General features: G+C 42.9%; 1 protein-coding gene across 3 annotated transcripts in view; it reads left to right on the top strand.

Moving 5' to 3' along the window:
• The window catches only part of macrod2 (mono-ADP ribosylhydrolase 2), a 931,382-nt gene that overhangs the window by 615,435 nt on the left and 296,648 nt on the right, over nt 1-19,299 (top strand). For all 3 annotated transcript variants that reach the window (XM_072677423.1, XM_072677422.1, XM_072677421.1), the window contains exon 6: nt 18,618-18,739. In XM_072677423.1, coding sequence (XP_072533524.1) covers nt 18,618-18,739 — 122 coding nt within the window. The remainder of the gene's footprint in view (nt 1-18,617; nt 18,740-19,299) is intronic.

Raw genomic sequence — 19,299 nt, 5'->3', positions numbered from 1 at the left:
TCCTAAGCGCTTCCACTTTTCAGTAATACCACTCACAGTTGATGGTGAAATATCTAGGAGGGAAGTGATTTCACCAACTCACTTGACTTGCAATGGTGGCTCCTAGTACAGAACCACGATGGTTCTACTCACTAATGTGTGTAAAGGCAGACTGCATGGCTAGGGGCTGGACTTTATACACCTATCATTCAGTAATAAAACACCTGAATTCAGTGATTAAGAGTTGTGTCCCAATACTTTTGTCCATGTAGCATATGTCCGTGCAAAGCAGTCAAAGATTTGAATGTGAATGAGTTAGCAGAGAGAGATGAGATCGGTGACAGTCGTTAGCAACTTTAGCCTAGCATCTCACATTTTAATCTAATGAAGCACAGGTCACAGGTCAAAAAGGATGTTTAGCTGGTCGGCTCCATCTGGGGTCACAGATAAATCATGATCATTTGATTTTTAACCTTAAAGGAATTTAAAGGACTTGCGTTTTGCTTAAAATGCCCTGTGTGAAAAATAAAAATGCTGTACAGATAATTAAGGATCCATCAGCATTCTTGGGTTGTAGACAGGTTGTAGTACACCACAAGGTCTACTAAATCTCGGAGTCGGTGATGAAGATGCTTGTCTAACGAGGGAACATTGCCACCATAGTAAACACAGTTGTCTTTTTCCAACTTTAAGATACAATATCAAGCTGTAACTGATGGCCGAGCCATATGTTTTTAAATACTGAGCTAAGCTAATTAGCCTCATGGGTCTCAGAGCCCAGCAGGGAAGCAAGCTCGAGAATCAGAATTCTAAAGAAAGGAAATCTCAGTGTTTTGATTGCATTTGAGCAACCTGGTGTTTCTTGGCATCCCTATCAGTATAGGAATAAACAAACGAATAATCACTGATCATAAAGCCAGCAAACAAACACAATTGCTTTTGTGAATTGTTAATAATCCCCCCACCACCCCCCCACCCGTCCATGGCATGTTAAACAGCTGTTTATGAAAACAGTAATTTACATAAAGTTACCCTTCATTGGTCAAATATATGTCATATCACAGTGTCAAAAGTCACAGTGTCAAAAGTTTGGGTTCACATGTTTACATGATTTCATAAAATTGTTAATGCGGGACACACGAGACAAACAAAAGGGGGCAAGTGAGACAAAAAGCAGCAAGACATGAACAACAGTGATCAACAAAACCAGAACATGGCAAACGAGACCTGAGACCGGGGGTTTAGCTGGGGAACCAGCTACTTGGCAAGAGTGGCTAGACCGACCCAACCTGGAACTGCTGCGTGGAAGGGGGTCGCCTAGCTGGAGCGAGAGTCGTGGGTATAACTTGGGATCGAGCAAATGCTCTTCGCTTAATCCGTGGATGGCCGGGTGGCCTGCTCGAGAAAGTGGACAAAGAACCGAAGCTGGCCTAATCGCACCATGATCCCGGGCTACCTCGAGGTCCCAAACTAGCAATTATCGGCGAGGAGCTCCGTGTCCGAGCTCCTTAAGTACCCCCAGTCTCAGGTGAAACACATTAACTAAACAAGACATGATGAACTTAGCAAACTAGAAACACACGTGAAAACAAACGAGCTGAACCAAACACATGAACCTGAAACAAGACACTGAACCGAATCATTGAATCAATACCAAAACAGAAACACAACAAAAGTCCTTATGTGAGCCTGTGGGTGGTGGCTCGGAATCGCCCTTGGGGAGGGTGCGATACAGAGGGGCTGACAAAAATGAAATGATAAATGTTCTATATGATTGTTTCTTTTTTTGCACCCTTAATGAATTAAACATTAAAAGCTACATACAAGTGGGGAGCATCGCTACTGCTTTATATCAATTTCATTCAGTTGTAATGTTCTGAAAAGCCAACTAAAACTGAAGCAAATTTAAAAGATGCCATTGAATGCCTTTATTCAGAATTTACGTTGTTGTTTGATGTATAAATAGTACATATGTGACATTTAGTAGGGTCGAAAAATGCTCAGATAGCCTAGTTTAGCCTATTTACCACCCTGTTATCTCGCCTCAGAATGAAACACAGTGATTTTCCTTTTATAATGGGCTCATGAAGAAAAATGCTCTGCTCTGCTCTGGTGGATGGCACTGCAGCGGCTCACAGGGGCCGCATTGAAAAGACTGTGGCCGATCAACTGGGTTATCCTTTATCCAGCCTAGCACCTGCTCGCTTCCCCATGTTTGGCCTTCTTTGCGCTGCGTTTTTGAGTTCCCCCTTCTGATGTGTGCTTAGCTTTAGGGATTTAGCCTAGCATGGATACCAACTTACTACTCTTTTAGTTATGCTCGATTTTCTTTTTGATGAAGTAACAGTGTTCGAATTTCACGTTATGTCTCTTCCATGTAGCAAGCTCTCATTATTAACCCCTTAATGCAGCTAGGCTTATTGCATGCTATGGGGTATTGCTTAGTAACTACAGGGAGGGCCTGTTCTTTGGTAATAGAAGTTTCAGACTTCCTTTTCTTCCGATTCATTTGGGTAACAGGAAACCAACCAAAAGCTAGAAAAACACGTCTCAGTAGTGCAAAAGTATTGACAAACTTTAACTGTCATTAATCAGTTTTTACACCAGATGACTGACTCAATTCATGAAACATCCTTTTTACTTCTGATTCTCTCTCAAATAAAGCAAGACATCACGCTAAAAACGAAACCTTCAGATACCTTTCATTTTTCCATTATCTCCAACACAGACAGTTCAATTTCTCAGCTCAATGACTGTCTGTTAAATGATTCATTTTCTCATTTTTATCAACTAATATCCACAGCAACAATTGGGAAGTTTGCTGCTATAACTGAATCATAGCATATCAAATTGCAGTGTAGCCTCTGTATTTTTGACATTGACAAATCCACACCTGCCTCCTTGAGAGTGCTTCTGATCTGTCGGACAGATGCACTAGAGTATTTGATGGTTTCTAAGCTCACCAGTTTTAATGTTTTTCTTAATAATGCCACTCAAAAGTCTCCAGAAAGACCCTATTAGGAGAGCTTAACAGAAACTGAAATCATCTTACAATCGAACCAAACCAACTGGGATTCTGGGATTTTAGTAAAAACACTGGTTTCAGATATTTCAATGGTAGTGTATTAAATATGTAAGAAATCAGCACTGATATGAAAAAAACTTGTATTTTCGGAAAGGCAACTTTTGAAAAGTAAAAAACAAAACAAAAACAAAACATAACTTTCAGTGGAAGTCAGTGTAAGCGACTCTTTCAGGTCATTTTGAAGCATTTCTGTTGGTCCATTATGAAATCTGGACTACTAGAGGATTTGATAAATGATTAATTTTCATGTTTTTATCAAAATTAATATCCACAGCAACAATTGGGAAGTTTGCTGCTATAACTGAATCATAGCATATCAAATTGCAGTGTAGCCTCTGTATTTTTGACATTGACAAATCCACACCTGCCTCCTTGAGAGTGCTTCTGATCTGTCGGACAGATGCACTAGAGTATTTGATGGTTTCTAAGTTCACCAGTTTTAATGTTCTTCTTAATAATGCCACTCAAAAGTCTCCAGAAAGACCCTACAAGGAGAGCTCTACAGAAACTATTTACTACTTATTTTAGTAAAAACACTGGTTTCAGATATTTGAATGGTAGTGTATGAAATATGTAAGGACTTTCAAAGGAAGTCAGTATAATATATATACAGTATATCTTTCCGGTCATTTTGGAGCATTTCTGTTGGTCCATTGTGAAATCTGGACTCCTAGAGGATTTGATGGTTTCTAATCTCACCAGTTCTAATATTCTTCTTAATGATGTCCCTAAAAAGACCCTACAACCAGACTAGATGCTGATAGCTCTATATCCCTCACATTACACTCTTAAAAATAACGGTTCTACAAATGGTTCTTTGAGTGATGCCATAGAAGAACCGCTTTTGGTTCCATAAAGAAGCATGTTTGTCATGGTTGAGACGTGTGAGTGTGAAAAACTTTTAAAAGACCTAAAAACGTTCTCTTAAGATAAGATAAGATAATCCTTTATTCATTATAAAATTTGGACACTATCCAAATAACAACTGCCAGATTCCCAATATGTCAAACATTATTTGTTTTTGTGTGACAGCGACGAAATATGGACTTGAATTCGTGATCCTACGATTGTGGCTTAAAAAAACAAAAAGCACTCTCAAAACTGAGCTCCACCTTTGAAGCTCAGACTTGTAGCGGGGTTCCTTGTGGTCTCGCCGCGCTTGAAACAATGACGCTCTTTTTAACAGTGATAAATGTTTATTTTGCCTGACACCGTCTCCATGTTCCTGCCATCCGCCTCAGCTAGCATGCTGTTATGAGCTCCCCTTGACAGGTTGACAGTGGTGGTGACGTGTGGGAAGGGGGGTATGAAGAATGAAAGGAGGGAGGGGAGGAGAAAAAAGTTAAAGAAAGTGCAACAGCACAGATCTTTTTCTTTTTTTCCCCCGACCGGAGCACAGGTGAAGCGAGACGTGTCTTAAGTTGTGACGAACGCAGCTTTTGAAGAGGGGATTTGTGATCGGCATGAGTCAGAAGCGTGGATTTTTTTCATGTGCCAGTGATTGACTAATAATATACCCTGGCGCTCCTGTGCTGCTGAGGCAATCTGCCTTAATATATTCGAGGTGTAGACCCGACCTGACTGTCAAAGCTGCTAGCTCGTGGCTTTGTGATGTTGGCGGGTTTGATTCCTGCCTGTTTCTTTTTTTCACAGTCAATGGACCTGTCATGTTTGCTTGTCACCTTGTGTAATCTCTCATTGTTTACGGTGTCTTGTTTATATTAGCTGGGTTATGTATGTAATTTCTGTTTTGGGTGGGCAAAATAGAAGCACAGCTCCACTCAAAGTACTGTGTTGTGGTGGTGGTGGTGGTGGTAGTAGAGGTTTCTTTCAGTCCTTATTAACATTTGTTTTTCTTAAAGCAGTACACAAAGAAATTCATCAATAAATAACAATAAACTAAAGACATTAATTGTTGTATTTGTTTACAAACTTATTTTTAAACTAGTCATGTAAACTTGTGTATATATATATATATATATATATATATATATATATATATATGTATATATATATATATAAACATGTATGTGTATATACTGTGTATATATTTTTATGTTATTTGTGTGTTTGATTGATTAATATGCCCACAAATGTATTTTCAATATTTCTGTCGTAATTTCTACGTAATTTATCATAATTTTAATGTCATTTTTGAGCAGCAGGTGTTTAGATATTCATATTTTAATTAGATTTAATTTGTTCCATTTTAAGTGGCATATTATTAAACTACAAACTTTCTTTTACATTAAATTAAAAAAAAATTTGTTAATTTGAATTCATTTACAAATGTATTATTTCTATTTAGTAAAAACAATTTAGGGCCTAACACAGGGCTTAAAAGCGGTGAAAAAAGGACAAGTGTAATATAAATATATATTTATGGTTAAATGAAACAGCTAAAAATGTTTATTTTATTTTATACATTTTTATATATTCAACAAGCTTGACTACAGTTTGCAGTTTGCTGACCACAAGTAGGAGTTTTATGGTTAGAGAAGGGAATATTTGGAGTATGTAAAGGTGAGACATTCATCCACAAGAACGCCATGCCAACTGTTAAACCTGGTGGTGGTCGCAACAAGTTCTGGGGTAGTTTTGCTGCTAGTGAAGCTGGTACATTGCAAAAAGTCAATGGAATAATGGCCTAGTTCAATAAACTTCAGCATAACCTCAAACCATGAGCTAAACGGTTGAAACTTGGATACAGTTGGTGTCAAAGTATTTTTTGTATTGAAGATCTATTTCATATTCTTATTGCACCCCAGTTAAAATTAACAAAGGAACAAGCTTAATATTGCCATGACATTCAGGTCAGACGTCCGACCAGAACTGTGAGTTTAGGCCAATAGCTTTTTTCAACTACCCAAAGTCATCAAACAATCTCAGTAATCAGACTGTGTATTTGAAAGCTTTTCTTGTAGTATTAACTTCATGTGATGTAGCTTTTGGAGCCATTAAACTCTTAAGATGTCTGGTCTCCATCACCACCACCACCACTGCTCTGAACCACTTAATTATGTAGACATCTTGATGAATTGGAATTCCCCTTCAAGTCTCCGGTGTTCTGCTTCAGGGACCAGTCTGCTTGCTTTCCAGACTGAACTGCAGGAGCTAGGGTTATCAGACTGTAGAAGGGCCTTTTTTCCTTTGCTATTGCCCGTCAAGCAAATATTATGCCACCACATTTATCACGACGAATTCATCATAGTCAAAATCACCCTCCCAAAAAAACAATAAGAACCTAATCCCATAAAGCAGCCTAATTCTCGGAATTAGCTTAAAGGCACCGCAGTCTGCATTGTAGATCTCTGAAACTCAATCCAAATGAAATTTAATTTTCCTCAAATAACAGAACATGCTGAAGTGCCAAGGTTAGGAACGCTGCGAAGCGGATTTACAAGCCAGCCCCGGTATCTCTAATCCGCACAAAAGGCCCTTTGTCTGAATATATACCCAGCTCTCTTCCCAGCTTTCATCCACAATAGGACGGGAATGGGCAAAGTTGTCGCACTCGCTCCTATTCTGCGGTGGAGAGCCATTCTAAGACGGTGGTGTTTCGCGATTGGCACCACATGGATACCAAAAAAAAAACGATGGTTGAATGTCTGATCTTTCACATGCTTCATATTCATACAGACACCTTGTTATTACTGGTAGCGCTCACATGAACCTTCTGTTAGTGTTATGGAGGCCTACGGATAGGGACAGTGCTCAGCAAGTAGCTCCACTGTGATTCTTCAGGGACGTACCTTCAACAGATTGTTCACTCTAGTTCCTGTACTGCTGAAGTTCAGAGTCCCTTCAATGGTAAGAAGATTGCATGTCCTTTTACTGTAAGGAGACTGTATTGTGCCTGCCACTACGAGAGGTCCCCTGCCTTTCATAGCCTTAAACAAAAGAGTGAGGAAACTAGAGCATTCGCCCGCCAAGCAGTTAAGGATCCATGTGATTCGAAGAACGTCTCAGCGTTGCCCTGAGCTCGTTCAAAAGGCTTCCGAGGCTGCATAATATCTCTTTTTGCTTCCCGAAATGGCTGAGCGGAGCCACAAAGTCAAGCCGGGTGTTCGGCTGACACCCTTAAAATCTAATATACATATAATGTAGTCAGCAACTGCACGCTTTCCAGTTAACCCGTCACACAGTGAGCAATGACTGACTGTGCCTTGCGGCGTGTGTTGAAATTCAATTTGCACTAGATTTGGTAAAGGGTGATACATCATTACGTGCTTTGTTGCTCCTTAATTGTGATGATAATTGCTACGAGAAGCATGAAAGTGCTTTGGTTATTGTCTGTGGGCTTCTGTGAATTCTTGCGGAGCGGCGCCGAGAATGTTCTGTTTGAACACCTGAGCGAGCCTCTCCTTATTCTGATTTCAAAAAGTCATTCTTTTTTTACCAATGAAATTATCTTCGTTTGCTCCGTGTTTGCGACAACTTTTTCGCCAGTCGTTGTGTAATGGTACACAGGAGGTTCGGACATCATGGTCTGATATGAGTTCGGTATAATGGGGGGAGGGAGGGGGAATGGGGGAGAAACAGACAGTTGAACAAACAGTTGTGCAAGTCACACTTTGTTCCAACACCATAGCAACCACCTAGCAACACCAAAGCAGCCACCTGGGATATCATATCCTATGTGTTGGCACCCATCTCATATCACAAATGAACCCCACTAAACACATGGAGTGCCATTTCACAACAACCGCTTCACAACCTCCTGGGACATGATGGCAACCACCTGGGATACAATAGGAACTGCCTAGCAGCCACTGAGCAGCACCCTATTAAAACCACTAAACATGACACCATGATAACTGGCTGAAATACTATTGGAATCTCCTTGCAAAACTGTAGCACCCATCTGAAAAACACTTAGCAACACCATAGTAACCCCTCTGGGATACCATAGCAACACCACTGCAGCAACATGGTAACCACTTAGCAACACCATATCAACCCCTCTGGGATAGAGGGGACTACTAGCAACTACTAAAACAACACTATAGCAAGTGCCTGAAATACCATGGCAGTCACATGTAGCACCTGTCTGGCAAGCACTTAGCAGCACCATAGTAACCACCTAGGTTACCATAGCAACACCACTACAGCCACACGGTAACCACTTAGCAACACCATATCCACCCCTCTGGGATACCATAGCAACCATTTTCTAACCACATAGCAACACCATAGGAACAACCTGGGACAACACCGCAACTGCCTAACAACTACTAAAACAACACTATAGCAAGTGTCTGAAATACAATGGCAGTCACATGTAGCACCTGTCTGGCAAGCACTTAGCAGCACCACAGTAACCACCTAGGTTACCATAGCAACACCACTACAGCCACACGGTAACCACTTAGCAACACCATATCCACCCCTCTGGGATACCATAGCAACCATTTTCTAACCACATAGCAACACCATAGGAACAACCTGGGACTACACCGCAACTGTCTACAACTACTAAAACAACACTATAGCAAGTGTCTGAAATACAATGGCAGTCACATGTAGCACCTGTCTGGCAAGCACTTAGCAGCACCACAGTAACCACCTGGGTTACCATTGCAACCACTTAGCACCACCATAGCAACTGCCTAGCAACACCATATGCAACCACCCAGCAACACCATAGCAAATGCCTAGCCACCACTTAGCCACACGATAGCAACCACCTGGGATACCATAGCAACCACCTAGTAAAGTCCATTGTGTCAGCATCACAGTATGACAATTCCCAGCTGACTAAAAGGTTTTCTTGACCCCTCACCTGACACATCTCCATGACTCTGATGTCTCATGTCCCTTGATTCGGATTCTAAGATCCTGACCATGGATTGGAATGGTCAGCTCTGTCCACGTTCCCACGTTAAGCTTCTTGTTATTATTCAAGAAGTTGCTAATTATGACGTGTGATAACCAACCTGAAGAACATTCCCCCGCCCGACGTCTGACTTTGGAATTTTTCCATTTCTCCAAGACTTTGAAGTCCTGTTTCTAAACCCTGACCTCAATCCTACCTGTTTGGTTTGTCTATTCTGTGCGAGTTCCCGCCGTAAGTCCTGTCACAGTGTAATCTGCAGCTGAGCTGAGCTGTGTTAATTAGCATGGTCTCTCAAAGCTAGGCTCAACCACATCTGATGGCACCAGTCCCAGTGCTCACACAGTCCCCCCTTTTTCTTCTTCTTTTTTTTATCAAACAGAGACAAGTAGAGGTCATCGAACAAAGACGAGAGAATGTCTGCAGATTGCACGTTGCACAGGTTGATGCATGGCTTTTGTCCAAGAAGAAAGGGCTAACTATTCCGATATGCTCCTTCTGCGTCTTTTCTTTTTCTCCAGTCTAATCACGCGGCCGTGTGTCCTGCTTAGGGTGGCTCCTAAACAGTAGTTACCCCCCCAAATTATTTTTCGGCCTTGTTAAAACAGCTCACGCAGCCTGAAAAAGAGGACTCATCCTTTGATGTGCTCCTGTTCCTTTGGTTGTGGCTCTCCCTGTTCGAGGGGCTGTACCACAAAAGCCATGTAAGTCTCTCTCGGGCTGGCTGCTCGGGCTCTGTTTGAAGGCAATGTTTGATGTCCCTTCCAATCAATGCTGAAGCACCAGCTGCTGTACCTGTCGTGGGCCACCTTCCCAAGGAAGCTCAAAGCGCTATGGTAATGGAGGAGGCTCCACCGTGGGAGCGTGCCATGGTGACTTGTTCAGCACCAAAGAAGCGATCCTCCTTGACCACTTCTCTGTGTTTCCCTACAAACCATCAGACGGCAGATGGGACAGCAGTCTCCATGTATGTTGGGGTAACTTGGACTGGTTTGAGTGTTTGTAGAACTTTTGATCATCTGGTATTCAGAGGTACAGTAAAGGAAAGGACCCCAGTGAGTGACAGCTCTGCAGAAAGAAACCCAGACCCCATATTAATGAAGAAGGTCAATGGAGAATGACCATACTGGTTCAGGCTTAACCGAAAGGCTACAGTAACTCAGATAACCACTCTGTACCATTGTGGTGAGCAGAAGAACATCTCAGAACTGGGGTCCGGCTTGTGTCAGCCAAGAACAGAAAGCTGAGGCTGCAGTGGGCACAGGCTTAACAGAGCTGGACAGGTATAGACCAGCTTGTGAATCTTCCATGTCTGCTGAGGCTCACAGATGGTAGGGTCAGGTGAATAAATCCATGGACCCAACCTGGCTTGTGTCATCGGTCCAAGCTTGTGGGGGTGGTGGAATGGTGTGGCCTTAATACCAACAGGTCATTGCTTGAATTCTACAGCCTATTTGAGTATTGCTGCTGACCATGTGCATCCCTGCATGACCACAGCTTACCCATCTTCTAATGGCTACGTCCAGCATATATCACCAGTTCATTGTTCTTCAGTGGCCTTCCCAGTCACCAGATCTGAACCCAATAGAACCCCTTATGGATGTGGTAGAACCATAGATTCACAGCATGAAAGTGCTCCTGAATCTGCGGGAATTGCGTAATGCAATCATGTCAATATGGACCACGATCTCCACTAAGGAAAGCTACCAATGCCATGAAGAATTGAGGCTGGTTTGAGAGCTAGGAAAAAGCAACCGTGCCATGTCCTCCTCTGCAAGTTTTAAGGTGGAAAGAGAGGAACTGGCGCGCCTTGGAACAGTTCAGGTCGAGCCTGGTTTCTATTATTAATGGCTGTTGACCGTAGCCCATGGGCGGCAGCTTGTATCCTCGGGAGTAGGATAACTCCCTCCTGCCTCCGCCTTGGCCTGCAGGATGCCGGAGGCATATAAAATACCCTCTCCTTCAGGTTGATTAGAGCAACTCCTCACGGGAAGCTGCCCGGGAGTCAGTCAGGTAAACCCGAGCAGACGGCATCCATATTCAGAGCCTATGCAGGATCCCCTCTCTCTGGACCCGCTCGCTTATGTAAAAGTGCCCTTGACAGGCCTGGTGCAGACTGATTGTATGCATTATTCCCACTGATGGAGTCGAGGTGTAGGGACACATATCCCCCAGGGTGATTATCCGACACTGCCAATGTTCTCTCCCCTTTTTTTCCGGAGCCTCGTTCCAAAGAAAAGAGGCTTCAACAAATTTAGAGAGGTAGGACTAAATGTCACATAAAGCTCCTGTCGATGCAATATTTCTAAGTCCAAGCGACGAACGTGTTCTCAGGTTGTTTCCAGACGCGGTGCGTATTCTCTCGGCGTATTCCATCTATATAACACGTCCTTTTAGATGCATTAATCTATGCTAATGGAATTCTCCGCCGCCAAAGAAAAATAAAGGCGTTGCAGAGAGAGGAAGAGGAACCCGGCCCCTTAACACAAAAGGCATTACAAGCAAAGCGGGCTTCATTTGCATGATTAAGCTTCAGTGCATGTTTGTACGTTCTCGCCCAATCCAAACAACAGGGTTTATTTTACATTACGCCTTGTGCAAAGCGTCGGGAGCGCCTGGGTCGCAGTCGTATGTGTTGCCAGCAAACATAAATATGCATGCTTCTGTGTTACATGTTGCATTTACCGAGGCGCATTGAATTGCTGTTGGCACATAAATAGGTTGCATTGGCTGAAGACCATAGGCAGAGATATGCTGAATGCCACCGATGGCCTATGCAGAGTAGAGAGAGAGCGAGAGAGAGAGAGACATCCCATACACATACTATGCGACTGCATCAATATGCATCACCCTGACCATTGTTCGGGGTACTGTGCCAAGGGTTCATGTAGAGTTTAGCCCACATAAACACCTGCGGTGAAAAGCACGCCTTACAAACACACCTATAAAGATCCTCGATCACACTCAATTCGCTAGAAATAATAGCCTCTCCTCCTATGCCCCCTCGCCCCACACCCTCATCCTCTTCTATTATAAGTGCTGGTCAGCCTAGCAAGCCAGTGTAGCCAGTTGAAGGTCTTTATGAGGTGAATTATATGAGTGCCTCAGTGCCCCGAGCGCTGGACTACAGTAGATAAGTCAAATGGAAACGCTTGGGAACAGGCAAGCCTGGAAAAGTCATCTGCCACGGCTATGAGAGCCAGTTAATCCCCGGGGCAGAGCGGGTCTGTGTACTAAAATACAGTCCACAACCTGCCAGTGACCCTGAGTAAGGGCTGTGGGGTTCACTTGCAGGAACCTTTTGGTTTTTGTGGTAGCAGTGGCTGATGATCTACATGTACTTCTTGGTTTATAGATTTGTTTATTGATGACATATTTAATTTATTCATTTTTCAGAGTTTCATTTTTGGACTTTCATTAGTATGGTAAGGAAAAAGCCCTCACAGCAAGCTCCTGGGATGTAATATCCAGCATAAAATTGAGAAATTGAGGCATGTAAAATGGCACTTTCTACATAAAAAATTAACCAAACTCTGTACCTCACTTGAATGAAATTGCACACTCCTGAACGGAATAATTACCTCTAATATATCTTTGGTTATCCATCAGTATGGTCTGAGAGGTCCCCACTAAAATTCATTGTTTAATTACCTTCATCTCTAAGAGTAAGATAATGGCTTCATTTCTGACTCTATTACTTTTTTCCCCTTCCTCTTGGTCTGTTCTTGAGTATTCTCAATATCTATTGTTTAGTTTAGTTTTATTGAAATGGCACTTCTTACCACAGACATTGTCCCAGAAAGGAAAGTCCGACTTAACAGGATCGATCAAAAGGAGGAACTCTTTGAGAGTCCAAGACTCATAGGGTTTAAACTCTCTAAGAACATGGGGAAGAAACTGAGAGCAACCAGGACTCCACATGGAAGAACACCTGAGTATCCAAGACTGAAATGGACAAACTCCTTACGAACACAAGGAAGAAGCACTAAGAAGAACACTGACTCAAAATGCGACACTCCTTAAGACTATGAAGAAGGAACACTGAGGAAAACCAAGACTGAGAGGAATCAAGACCCCAGTTGAAGAATTCTCTAAGAGCATGAGCAATAAACACAGAGGAACCAAATGAGAAACTCCTTCAGACCATACAGACGGACCACTGAGAGGAACCAAGACCTTTGAGAAGAAAAGCTCTGGGTGCAAGATGAAGACTTCCACAAGCATTAGAAAGAAACCCTTAGAGGAACCAAGACTCATAGGGTTTAAACTCCCTAAGAACATGGGGAAGAAACTGAGAGCAACCAAGACTTCACATGGAAGAACGCCCCAAGAACACAGAGGAGCCAAGACTGAAATGGACGAAGTGGAGAAACTTGCAAGGACGAAACACTGAGAGGAATCAAGACCCCCATTGAGGAATTCCCTAAGAGCATGAGGAAGAAACACGGAGGAACCAAATGAGAAACTCCTTCAGACCATACAGACGGACCACTGAGAGGAACCAAGAGCTTTGAGAAGAAAAGCTCTGGGTGCAAGTAAGATGGAAGGAGCAGAAGAGACCCAAGTCTAAAAAGAAACATGAGAACCACAATGAACAAGAAACACTTCCATGAGCATTAGAAAGAAACCCTGAGAGGAACCAAGACTCATAGGGTTTAAACTCCCTAAGAACATGGGGAAGAAACTGAGAGCAACCAAGACTTCACATGGAAGAACGCCTCAAGAACACAGAGGATCCAAGACTGAAATGGACGAACTCCTTACGAACACAAGGAAGAAGCACTAAGAAGAACATGGGCTCAAAATGAGACACTCCTTAAGACTATGAAGAAGGAACACTGAGGAAAACCAAGACTCCAGTGGAGAAACTCACAAGGACGAAACACTGAGAGGAATCAAGACCCCCATTGAGGAATTCCCTAAGAGCATGAGGAAGAAACACGGAGGAACCAAATGAGAAACTCCTTCAGACCATAGAGACGGACCACTGATAGGGAACCAAGACCTTCTCTGGGTGCAAGAGGAACATGGAAGGATCAGAAAAGAACCAAGAACCAAGAAACATGAGAACAACAACAAACAGGAAACACTTCCATGAGCGTTAGAAAGAAACCCTGAGAGGAACCAATACACAGCAGAAACTCCCTCAAGAGCATTTAGACAGAACCCTGAGGTGAACCAAGACTCAACAAGTGACACTTCCTGAGGAGCCAGGACTCAAAAGAATGAGGAGGAGGCACTGTAGAGGAAACAGAATCCAGAGAAGGTGGTAAAGGTCAATGAGAAAAAGCAGTGGCCAGAGATGGTGGACGGGTTCTTCATCACGGGTGTTTCCCACTGCTGCAAAAAGAGCTTTGAGCGTTTAATCAAAGTGGAAAGACTCTTATGTCATGTTGCTTACGGATGGATGTTCTCTGTGAAACCACTGGAAGTGACCCACACACTCTTTAAGCTCTATACTAACTATACTCCATTATGCATATGTGCCATCGTCCAATGGAAATGCAGCAGCGGTCTATCCGGCAACAGAGGAGAGAGCGAGGGAAAGGAAAAATCTACATAAAGAAGGACAAAACCTGTCTGTCAAGCCTTCTTTTTATACAAACACACACACACACACACACACACTTTCCTGGGAACTGTTTATTGCAATAAGCGTGCATTAGAAATGCATAGATTGAGGACCAGGCAATCATGAGGAAGCACCTTAGCCTGGAAGCACATGGAAATAGGAAGTATTTGGGTTTATTTGTTCCAGTGGGAGCAATGGGGAGCTTTCCTCAGCATGCTATTGTGTTGCTGTGTAATAGTAATATTGTTAAATATTAGTGGCTTTTATTTATTTCTTTAAAGAAAGTACATAAACATCCCATTTCCACATGCCTTTTTGGCATATGGCATAGATCCAGGATTGACGGGCCAAATTTGATTAGCCAACCTGTTAGCAATCGCTGGTGCTGTCACCAGGCTTTATTATCATTCTCAAAGAAGACCACGCATGCACACAGGCGATATGGCTGCTACTTCCACTTTCATGAATTCACCGATGGCCTGGTCCAGTGCCTGCCCACACACTAATTGGCGTGTTGCTGCTCCAGTGGTCCAGTAGGCTCATGCATTTTTCATGGAAAGCAACTGGGCACATTATAGCCGCATTGTGCAAGACCGGTCCAGTCCGGCTGGTCTGGGGAGAGGCAATATTTCACATATTTACGGCCTCATTAAGGTCCACTCCAGCATCCAGGACACACACACACACATAGGCATGCACACACTGCTGAAAAAAGTGCTGCTTTAAGCACCACTGACATTATATCCATAATGTTAAAGATTATATCGGGAAGCATTGTCCGGCCTTGTTTTCATTACCTGGTATAAATGTTGTTGTCTAGCACAGCGGACCTGACCTCGGTCATTTCTTACAGGTTTGAATGTTTTAGCTATAATGAAGAAAAGGGGGGGAAAAAAAGACTGGACGGCGGGGTGGGCTTTAAAGGGTGTGTACACACAGTAGAGCCAATCAGACCAGACTGCACTAAGGAACAGGTGCCATTTACACATTGCAGTTTTCACAATTCTCATATGTTTATCCTCAAAGAAAACCTTGTCTGAAATTCAGGCATAAAGCAAAACTCCTTGTAAGGTGTCTTTTTAGGAAATCATTGCTAGAAAGTAGAGGTGCATCCTAATTGTTTACTAAGTAGTAATACTAACTAGTTTCTGATTATTAAGGATGTCAAGTGTCAAATGTGTGAAATGAATTAGTATGGTAATACTTTGTGCACCAACCTACCAAATCTGCAATATTGAGATTATAACAATAATAATTATTAATTATTATTATTATTTATTTATTTATTTATTTATTTTGCAAGCATATTATTGGTGTGTAGTATGCAACGGGGACATACCCTGTGTAAATTCATATTTTGCATTGTCATTTAAAACAACAGTGCATGTATTTATAGACATTTATAGATATTTATAGATTTATAGAACCTTAATTATTTTCAGTTTATATATGGTAAGGTGGACTTACCACCCTGTTAAACTGAAAATAGGTTATTTGTGTATATGTATATATATATATATATATATATATATATATATATATATATATATATATATATATATATATATATATATACATACATATATATATATATATATATATAACGCACATCATACTCATGTTTAGTTTCTCAGAAGGTTCTGCAGAACGAAGCCGTTCCACCCGTCCACCCCCGTCCCCGTCATCTCCTGGTGGCAGATTTTGATTATCCATATTTAACGGGATTTAATATTTGAATGCACAAATGCCTATTTGATGTGAGGGAAGTCGAATTAATGAGTCATGGCATTATCAATCTTTAATAGGCCATAAAGTGAGATTTATGGGTGTTCTGCTTTAAAGCTTTGAGGCGAGGCGCGCCAACGAATGTGTCACCCTCTAATATGCATAACCGTTACTTATATTTTTCAGAACAACACGTTTTTCAATCTTCCAGTCGTTCAGGCGTTATGTCTCTCTTAAATGTGTCTTGTTTTCAAAGACAGAAGGGGGTGGGAGTTGGGGGGGGGGTCGTGAGGTTTTTTTTTTTTTTGGTTGTTTATGTTTCTTTTTTTCTGTTCTTTCTGAGTGCTGTCAGAACCTGCCGTGTCACTTGTGAGTTGATATGTAATGTGGTGAGAACACATCAATTATTGACAGTGGCTTCATTCGTAAAGACTGGGATTATGCAATGAGAAAAGCACTCAGTCTTTACTGCCCCCCCCCCTCCCTTCCAAGCACTGCTCTAGCCTCTTGCTTCCTCCATCCTCAGCCCAGCCACTGGAGATCCGAATGTCCTCTGTAATGTTGTGCTAAATAATGCAAGGAGCCCTTTTCGGATCTGTTCCAGGACAAGCTTCATTCAAACCAGCACATGTATGACCGCTTGTTCCAGGTCTTTCTTGCATGATGCCACCAAGCATGAAATTGAAATATGGAAAAGAAGCAGAGTTCTTGTGCGCGACTTTACTGTATCTATCTAGGCTGCCTGAGTTAGTTAGAAGGTGGCGAATCTGCAAGCCAAGATGAGCTGACCTCCAAAAGTTGTGTTTTTTAGCTTTTCACTCTGAACTGTGGCTGTGATTCGCAGATCTTCAGGGTTTACTGAGGTTCTGATATCTGGAACCTGTTAGTTACCAGCCCATACATAGATACAAGCCCAGCTGTACTGGGGGGAGCAGCTGCCCCACATGCCCCGCCATCCCTCAGCACTTTGCCGCAGCATTTAGCGGGTGAACTGCAACGTGCCATGCCGGGTATAGCAGGGTACATGTGGGCGGTGGGCCGCAGATCTCCCGTACCTTCAGTACATACCATTACCATGCTACATTCCGCGGTGAAGCAGCGTCATGGCTCAAGCTATAGCTCTTCAGGTTGCTCAGACTCCAAGAGCTATGTTAGCCTTGTGATTGGTTGGGGCTATGCTGACGTAAGGACCACCCATTCCGCATGTGGAGGGGACATTTATTAGACTTTGTGAAGATAGTCATAAGACAGAGAGAAAACTCCTCTGCCAGTGTCAAGAGCAATACATATGATAGGTGATGGGGCAGAGGTCTATCAACTAGGCACGGTAATTGGCTAGCAAAAATCTGGTAGCCAGACAGCGAATTACCTTGAGTAATCAGTCCAAGCTAAAAGTTTTCCCGTGTCCCTCACCGTCCCTTTACCTAAACAGCATCAAAAATGGGTGGACAGGCCTCAAAAGAGCAGTGTTCTGGACGCTCAGCTTAACCACGGACCTGACAAGACTTAAGACTCTTAGCTGTGATAGTTGCCAAGAGGGGTGTTACTAGGTACTGACCATGCAGGGTACCCAAACTGGGTGCCAGTTGTAAAATATTAAAGAATATTCCATCTTTAGCTTCATGCCTTTCGGAAATCAGGTCAACTTTACAGCCCTTTCTATTCACAGTAACAGAAATGGCATGATTTCCCAGCCTTAATGCCTTGTTTGTATTACTCACCGGCCTCTTTAGCCCAGCCTAAGCAGCCTTGAGGACTGGAGTAGAAAGGCCTGCATTATTTCTGCAGTGGACCCATGCTTCCATTCCCCCATTCTTCTGTCATCACCCCTATGATTCAATTAGGCCTACATACCTCCAACGGACCTCAGTCTGGCCGCCTCAGCAAAGCCCTGAATGACTGACAAGCCAACACATTACTATGCAGAGGAGGGGGGGGCGGAGAGCAGGCAGTTGGGGCTGGACTGGCGATGGTGGTATCTATATGAATAGACAGGATAAAAGAATCATGTAATTGATTTTCTTTCTGTGCTGGTGTTTCATTAACTGAATAAATTGTGGCAGATTTAGGGCACTTGGACTCATTCAGATCACTCCCAAAGTCTCTTTGTCAAGACTAACTTCCTTTCCTGTTTGCGTAGCCTGATAAGATTTCCTGAAATGTAGGGATGGCTTGGCCCACATGCTAATGAATTTGGATGGATGAATGGATTTTGCTGGCAAACACTGGTTTGCTGGTTTGCTGTTTTAGGCATTTGCTGCATATTCAAGTTCTTCTGGAGTTCCTATGGAGCATTAACCTCTATCTCTATGCTTTGGATAACTGTGGCTTTGTGCAAATACCACTACCTCATGCTCTGTTTAAGATGTGAGGACGATGTCCTGGAAGAAGTTCACTAACACTTTGCTTTTTGTCTTTCACAGATGTGATCCACACCGTTGGCCCCATCGCCAGGGGCAACGTGGGCCCATCCCACAATGAAGAACTCAGATCTTGCTATGAGAACTCTCTCAAGCTGGTGAAGGAAAATAAGCTGCGCTCTGTGGTGAGTACTTCTGGACCCTGCTCGGCTGTGTTCCTTCATCTGAGGAGCATGTAGAATATTGAACATTGCAAAAATGGTATCATTGCAAGTGAAATCATCTTAAAGGAGATTTAGAGTCTGATGTGTTACATTTCGGTTCAGTGTCTGTCTAGTAGGGTCATCCGCCATGTGCCATGGTCAAGAGCGGTGGCTGCTCACTGATTGTGGATGTGTGGATGTGTGGATGTCACACCCTGAAAACAGATGTGGACAAAAACAAGGCCACTAAATAAGTCTAAAAACAGTGGAAAACACTCCTAAGTCCATTCACTCGACTCTCTGCTCTCAGATATGAGGCTTCGTCCTCTAAACGTGTGTGATTTTTGCCTCAGTTAGCTGGAGCACAGCCTGTGCTGTGGTGTTTACCCTGCTGGCTAACTTATCCAAGCCTTGATGACCAACTTGCCAGTCCAAACACAGCAGGACCGGTCTCTCATTTCGCCTTTATGTGACTCCCAACACCAGTCGCTTGACTTCGCACTCTCAGACATGTGTTTTTACCGTCAACGCTTGTGTCGGTA

The sequence above is a fragment of the Salminus brasiliensis genome, chromosome 4 (genome assembly GCF_030463535.1).
Source record: "Salminus brasiliensis chromosome 4, fSalBra1.hap2, whole genome shotgun sequence".
Taxonomy (NCBI): Eukaryota; Metazoa; Chordata; class Actinopteri; order Characiformes; family Bryconidae; genus Salminus; species Salminus brasiliensis.
Note: the sequence above shows the minus strand (reverse complement) of the source record. Positions and strands in the feature narration are given on the sequence as shown.